Source organism: Humulus lupulus, chromosome 8 (genome assembly GCF_963169125.1).
Source record: "Humulus lupulus chromosome 8, drHumLupu1.1, whole genome shotgun sequence".
In the NCBI taxonomy this organism is placed as follows: domain Eukaryota; kingdom Viridiplantae; phylum Streptophyta; class Magnoliopsida; order Rosales; family Cannabaceae; genus Humulus; species Humulus lupulus.
The window spans coordinates 86,114,691-86,122,390 of record NC_084800.1 but is presented as its reverse complement, the minus strand read 5'-3'; the positions used below and the strand labels follow the sequence as shown (position 1 = coordinate 86,122,390).

At 39.6% G+C, this 7,700-nt stretch overlaps 2 protein-coding genes across 2 annotated transcripts; one reads left to right on the top strand and one right to left on the bottom strand.

Moving 5' to 3' along the window:
- Positions 1 to 515: 515 nt before the first annotated feature.
- On the bottom strand, positions 516 to 1,367 carry LOC133795749 (uncharacterized). The gene has a single exon (XM_062233205.1). The coding sequence runs from the start codon at positions 1,365 to 1,367 to the stop codon at positions 516 to 518; it is 852 nt and encodes a 283-aa protein (XP_062089189.1).
- A 1,071-nt stretch (positions 1,368 to 2,438) lies between these two features.
- Positions 2,439 to 5,105, top strand: LOC133798016 (BAG family molecular chaperone regulator 7). The gene is made up of 3 exons (XM_062236184.1): positions 2,439 to 3,276; positions 3,687 to 3,974; positions 4,630 to 5,105. The coding sequence occupies exons 1-3, from the start codon at positions 2,581 to 2,583 to the stop codon at positions 4,855 to 4,857; spliced, it is 1,212 nt and encodes a 403-aa protein (XP_062092168.1). The 5' UTR covers positions 2,439 to 2,580; the 3' UTR covers positions 4,858 to 5,105.
- Positions 5,106 to 7,700: the final 2,595 nt, after the last annotated feature.

Genomic DNA, 7,700 nt, shown 5'->3' with positions numbered 1-7,700 from the left:
TGCCCGTGGCCCATTATGACTCTTCTTCTTTTTGGATCTAGGAATAAATAACCATCAGGATGCTTCAATTGGCCTCCACGTGTGTCTCCATTTTCCCCAGATTTCTCTCCCCTCAATTCACTCTCCCTTATCTCGGCCGAATCCCCTTTTGAAAGCACAATCTTCATTAATGGTTCTCCCAAAGTCTCCCCACTTCTCACGCCTTGCTCACCTCCATTAATCTCATGCAATATAATCGGCATCTCACCAGATCTCCCTAATGCCGATCCACTTGATGGCAGTCTCTCCACCAAATCTGTTAAAGCAAGCTGTGATCCCACGTGATTCCCATGATTTTCTCCCTCCCTTGAATGCGGCAATATCACTCCATCCCCCGATTTCCTCCTCATTTGAGATTGCCTAATTAATTTATATGATGAATCCGGGATTGTCCTGTCATTACCCAAATCTAATCCCTGATTTCTTGCCTCCCTGTTATTCGAATCCCCTTGATTGTGGCCACTGGATCGTATGCCTTATGCTGCTATGTGCGACGGAGCTCCGGCGTCTGGTCCGACAAGAGGGCGAGCCATACTGTCCCTTAGCCACTTCGCGCCAATTTGCTTGTTTGGCCTTCTATCAGGTGCTTTCATGAACAAACCGTAAGGTTTGGATAGAGTCTCCTCTGGTGCATCGAAGAATTGATGACAGAACTTCTCTGAGTGACCCACTATGCCACAGATGAAACAGAAGGTGGGGACTCTCTCATATTTAAACTCTACCCAGAAAAAATCCACTTTTGTATAAAATATCTTCATCCTTCTTTTTAGTGGTTTCTCTATGTTGAGACAAACTCTGACCCGCAGGTATTCACGCCAAATCCCAGTGTAGTTTTTCGGACAAGAAGAAACAAACTTGCCAATGAAATCTCCACAGGCTTTAAGGACCCTATCTGACATAAAACCAGCCCTCAAGTTGTAAACCTGTACCCAAATCTCCATTGTGTTCAGTGGCATCATACGCGGGTTGTCGCCTTCCTTGAGACGTTCCAAGATTAGTGGTGCCCTGTTAAACGTCCATGGGGTGCCTTCCAATACTCGACTGATATCAATCTCATGGAAGAATTGAAAAAGATACCTGTTGGTCTCCAATTCCTTCACATACATTCCTTTAACGGGCCTCCAAAGCGCAGCAAGAACATTTCTTAAGGACTCAAAGTCAACCGCTCGATCCCCTACAGTTTTCCCAACCAAACACCACCGTGCATCGTCTACCTCCACCACAGATGGTTCGGCATTGAAGAACACACCCTGTTCTTCCTCCTCCGCGATCTGAAATCCCCCCCAGGCATGCTCCACTTCATCAACACTAGCACTTGAGGAAGCCATCACAATTGCAATAAACGTAGAAACAAATCACAGACTACTCAACAAATCGGCATGTCAAAAGACAAGACATTCTCTCACAATTTATCTCAAAATTGAGTTTAGAGTTTTATTTTAACTATTTTACAAAATATAGAGTCCAAAAAGTAATTTGTCAAAACACAGGATCCAAACAGTTAATGAGAAAAAACACAGGTGCAAAAAAAATATAAAATCTAAAAAAAAAAATACTTATCATTATATGTGAAAAGTCGAGAAATTAATAAATTATTAGATTATGTTCAAATATTTTGAATGTTGTGATATGATGAAAACGATCGAGACAGGCTGATGGTGCAAAATAGTGTAAAACACATTTTCCCCATTTTAAGGGCCACAGTGCTACAGAAACTCAACGTTGTAAAGCCACATATCATACAAACTTTAAAATATCGAGACTCAACGGTGTTGCACTGGCTAAGAAACTTGTTCACTTTTGTTTGAAGCATTACAATTTTTAAAGGATGACCTGGTGAAATTAAATGAATATTCAAACATTATTTGTCATGGTGAAAATTATACTTACTGCAGCTGTTGGATAATTTTACAGTATGAGAAGGTAATCCTCACTTCAATAATTAAAAAATGCTATATTATAGTGTATTTTCAACATTAGGAATATTACATAATATTGAGGTTTAGATTAGATGGTTTTCAAAAAGAACCACCGTTTATCAAAAGAGCCCAAATTCGGTCTAAAAGCACCTTTATTAACAGTAAAATAAAAACTTAGGAAGAAGGAGATTCCGTGTACATCAAAATGGGTCACGTGGGCTCCACTCTCCCAAAAGTAGCTGGCACTGCTCTGTGTAATCGCACTGATAAAATTCTATTGTCATGTAATTCTAACACACCAAAAGGATATTTTCGTAAATTAAAAGCCCTAATTACGCGGCGAAACGGGTTTCCAACCCAATCAAAGTTACCAAATTCGGCTAAAGCAGCTGTTTTCACACCATTCATTTCCAATTTTACCCCTTGGCATTTGACCTTTTTACCTTCCTCGTACTCCTCACAAATTTGTCTCCTTCTTCTCAAAGACTCTCTCACTTACTTTCTCGCCCCATCATCTTCTTCAATCCTCATCAACCAGTCACCAACTCTGTTACGACTGTGCTAGAACCAATTACAAACCCTAACCCGTTTCTTCACTCACTCAGTTTCTGTTCACCCAATCATGAGTCGAATCAGAAGAATCGAGCTCATCGAGCCTTATAGCTACTTCCCTGCTTCTTCCCCTGTCTTCATCCACGAAACTACCTCCATTTTTTCTCCCAAAGCCCTAGCTTTCCCTTCGCTTCTTCAAGATTTGGAAGCTTGTGAGCTCGACTTGTTTATCCCTAGACCCAGCCCCTTCGAACTCTTCGAAAGCGTCACCGATCTGATCCGAGTCGAGCGAACGCCGTCGTTGTACAAGCGAATTCAGCGATTGGAAAAACTAGGGGGCGACATTGCTGTGCAGAGACTGAGTGACCGAGTCAGTGAGTTGGAAGCGCGTTTCGATCGGCTGGCGAAGATCAAAGACGCCGTTGGTGATCGGAAGTACACGTGGACTGCGGAGACGAAAATCCCTACGAAGAACGTTGACCGGAAGTACAAATGGACGGCGGAGATCAAAGACGCGAAGAAGAAGAAGGAAACGGGAGTGAGTGGGAAAACTTACAAATTGACGGCTGAGATTGAAGGGAACGGAGCTGACGGTCCGATCTCGCGTACGTACACTTTCAAAGCATCGAGCGGTGATGCAAGTGAGTGTGGCGAATCAAAGAAGAAGGACAAGAAGAAGAAGAAGAATGGTGAGAAGGAGGAGCATGCCACGCGTCTGGTGAGGATTGAAGAGACTTCTGATCATGGGGCTGTCGTTTTGAGACAGGTACGACTGTGATTTACAATTTGATACTTAGTATCTTTGTGTTATCTTTTGCTGTTGGGTTTATTTGGATTATGATGGCCCTCCTCTCTTTGTATATTGCTTTTTTTTTTTAAATTCATTTATTTATATATATTTGCATGAATTGAAAACGTCAATTAGATTGGGTCCACTTGTTGACCAATTATAACTTGAAATCCAGTTAGTTGAGCTTGACCTAAGGTACCATTGATTTTGACATTGAATGAACCTTGAAACAAAATTAATGTGTTGGAAATCAATAGTTTCTAGCAAAATTTAATGTCACCCACTTGGTTTTATGACAAAGAATTACTTTCATCCAAATGCATGAATTTATCTTGTACTACATTTTTTCTGAGACCCTGGATTTTTTTTTTTTTTTTTTGAGTAAGGCTTTTGCGAAGAGAGTTGGAAGTAGAAATGAGAAGGGTAAGAAGAAAGAACTATCCCCTCAAGATGCAGCAATGATGATCCAGATGACTTTCAGAGCTTATCTAATTAGGAGATCACAGGCTCTTCGTGCACTCAGAGACCTAGCAGTTGCCAAGACCAAGTTGAAGGAGATTCGAGGATTGTTCAACAATTACTCTTACCGCAGTCTTGTGGCTCGTGATGCAGCCGAGCGTCAAAGGTTCTCAGAGAAAATCATTGTCCTTCTCCTTACTGTTGATTCTATTGAGGTACCTATCTCTCTTTGTATGAAATGAAGCTCACAATGCTACTTTTGATTTTTAATGAAGTAACAAAACATTGCATTAAGTACATAACATGAGTAGCTTTTGTCAAAATTTTGGATAAATACATGTTCATAACTTCCATGGATATTGCTATGCTACTTACTTTGCATTGATTTTAACTACCTATTTTTTTACAAGTACAAGTCTTTCTCGTTTTAGTTTAAGGTTTCAAAAGAGGAGAGGATGAAAGGTGATGATTGGGATTTTAATGGAACTGCATTATAATAACTGGTTTTGACTTGTTGGGAATTGTTGCTAAAAAAGTAAAATGTGAAAGATTTCGTGTTAAATCATTTCTGTACTAGAACATGACAAGGATTCGTTTAAAAGGAGTATAGCTTCTGTGTTTAGGTACATCATTTCCAACAATGTCAAAATAGATGTTTTCCAACGTGGGATTGCCTTGTTGTGGTTATTTTTGATCAATCTGTTTTTCCTTGAAGTGAGATTAAAATCTAATAAATCATAATAAACAGTTCTCTGATTTTGGCTTTTTTTTTAGATTTTGTTTCTTTATTTCTTCCGTGAAAAGACATATGCATGGAATTACTGTATCTTTGTTCTTTGAATGTGGGTCTGATGCTTTGCATTGTATTAGGGAGCTGATCTGATGGTGCGAGCTGCAAAAAGGTCAATGGTGGACGAGCTGGAAGCGATGCTTGATGTGGTGGATCCACAGCCTGGGAAATCGCTTTCCATGAGAAGGAGAACCTTCGATATGCCTGACAGTGTCATTCAGAAGGAAATTGCTGCAGGTGTGGCAGAGGTTGTCCAAATGCTTAACCATGGAGAGAATAGTTCCAGTACCTTTGAAGCTTGTTTGTGAAGAAAGCTTGGTAAATTGGGTATTTGTGGAAATCAAACCTCTATTTGGAGCGTGTTATTTTTTTTTTTTGTAGTTTGTTGTTGAGATATATAACCTAGTTGAGGAGATTTTGGGGGACATGTTTTCTCCCATGAGTAGATTCCTAGAGCTGCTTTTGTCTCCTTCTGTCGATTATCTCTGGTTGAAGTCCGTTGTTCCTCTTTGCTTTCAGACTCCGTTTATAATAAAGACCTCTCACTTTTGTATTATGCATTTATCCATTAATTTTCTCTGTACGTTCTTCATTCTCAACTCAACTCATTGCATTACATTAACTGTAGGTGTTTTTTTTTTTTTGAGAAATTAACAAAATAGTTTTTTAAAAAAAAAAAATCATTTTCTATTTTCATAATTACCTATTCTCTTTGCTGTTTCTTACTTTGGGGTTAACAAACAGACGTGCTAGAGAAAGAGTTTTAGAAGGCTGAGTATGTTGTTGATGGTTTCATGGCGACTAGAACTTTAGGAGAGAGTATGGCAATGATGGTTGGTTCAATTAGCAGCACCAGCTCTTTGTCCATGATATGGCCAAAAATCGTAACTTGCATTATGGGCTCCATCACTGTTACTTATTTTTCAGGTAATTTCATCATCACTTTCTAGTGGAATTCTCATAAAAGGCAAAATTTATTCATGCATTCCTTTTGCTTGTGAGTAAACTGGTGGCAGTAATGGGTTGCAATGAAATTGTGTGTCAAACTGGTGGACCCTGTGCTTGTCAATTCCTCATGCTTCTTCCAGTTTCAGAACGTTATAGGTGTTTACACAGATACAAAGCTGAGTGCTGATCTAGTCACAAGGTTGAACTGACTGTTCCCCAACCAGTTTTTGTTTTCTGCTTCGAAAACAATGTTATTTGCTGAATGTACAGTGATGAAGTTATTTAGAAGAAACAATGAAAATGGAAGAAGTCTAAATCGTTGTTGCTTAGTTAAGGTCTTATAAAACTAATTGTTGCAATTGGTTAAAATAAGTTTGATTTCCTTTTCGAGTTCAATAAAATAATTGATTGTTGTTTGACATCTTTGAAACTTATCATAGTTATGATTAGTTTCTTTTTCATTTTTCTACTTGTCATTCTTTTGAAGATTGTGCATTGGGCACCTTTGTGGCCTACGTTTATTGATTTAAGGGGTGACAAAATTGGTTTATTTAAGATGTTTCGGAAGGTTATATAGACGAAGGATGTGAGTATTTCTGTTTGTAGGCCCTTGTTTACATCCCAAAATTAAAACCCAAAGTATTATTAATAGGTTCTTGTAGATTGAGTCGCTGGCTTGGTCTAAATTTGAGTATGCTGCGGGATCTTCTCCAGGTTAACATCATTTTGGAGTAGAATGTTCCTAATGAGAGAAGTCAGTGTAAGACATGCTTGCCCCTGGAGCTATCAACACCCCTTACATGAAGTTGGTTTAGGTACAAATTACATACAATTTAGCTGCTGCTACTTGAGTGTGGCTATAGATGAAACCTGGTATACAATATACATTATCAGCATATTGGTGGACCTTCCAGCTAGGTTATGGTTCATGGTCGCAGTAGTATCTAGAGACCTATACAACTTTCTCTGATGCCACGGAACACCCAAGTCTTCAAATGGCAGAACTATAGACGCAAAGTTAACTTGAAAGAAGAAAAAAAAAGTGCAAGAAATATCGCATCAAATCTATATTAAATATATTATATTCTGATATATAAATAGAGAGAGGACCTTCTCTTGGACCTGGAAAACAACCTGCACTGCAGAAATTCAGGGATCAAGCGACTCCATTTGATGCCAACCTATGGCATCAAGGATGCGCAAGAGGAGCCCCAAGGATTTAGAACTCAGCAAGCTGAAACTGTAGCTGCACTTGAGAAAGCTTTATAGCTTGCCCCTCAAGGCCATACTTTTCGAGTAGAAGGTACTACATAGCCTCAAGCGCCTGGCTTCGTGCATCCTTGACCATCTCTCATCCAGGGTTTTCATAACACGAGCAGGTGAGAAATAACATCCTTGGTGGATAGCATAATTACTATGACGAAGAAAGGGCCTGAGTGGGAAGCCAAGTTCAAGTAAGGAATTGATCTTGAACAGTTAGTACTCACTAAGGGGTGTTCATCGGATTATATTCAATGATTTTAGGTTTATTTGATCCAATCCAATGAATTTGAATAGTTGATACTCACTTGAATAGGGTCAACAACAAGGTCGAAAAGACCAAACAAGCACCTAGCAAGTCCACATGTCGGGCCCTGGGCACAAGCAAGTCAGGCTTGTGCCTAGGGCCCCACACAATAAGGCTACAAATTTTGAAAAAATGTTATTTCTTACATACTCAAAGGCCCCAAAATTTTGAAAATTGTTACTTTATATATAATTTTAAAAAAAAATAGTATATCTTGTATTAGGGCATTCTAGAACTTAGGGCCAGCCCTGCAAGTCCATCCATAAATGAAGGTGTGCTACAATAATAAAGGGTTACATTTTGTTTCAGGTATTTCTCGGGGGTAATCCCATGTCAGCAATCCTAGGCATATGGCTAGAAATGTCACGCTCTCCAAGGGAATCCTCGGAGAGTGATGCCACGTCAGTTATCCTCTAGAGAGTCATCAAAAATCTCCCGAGTAACTACGTCCCCAAGATGAGAGCTTGGAAGAAGAAGCCAACACATGAGGGCTCTCGGGATAGAACTTTCTGGAAAGTCCCCATCGGAGAGCCCGAGAAGTCTTCGTGAGAAACTAATCATCAAATTTTCCAGAAGGGCCTGGGGATCACAGGAGATACGCATTTTATGCCCTTATAAAACCACATTTCCTATGCA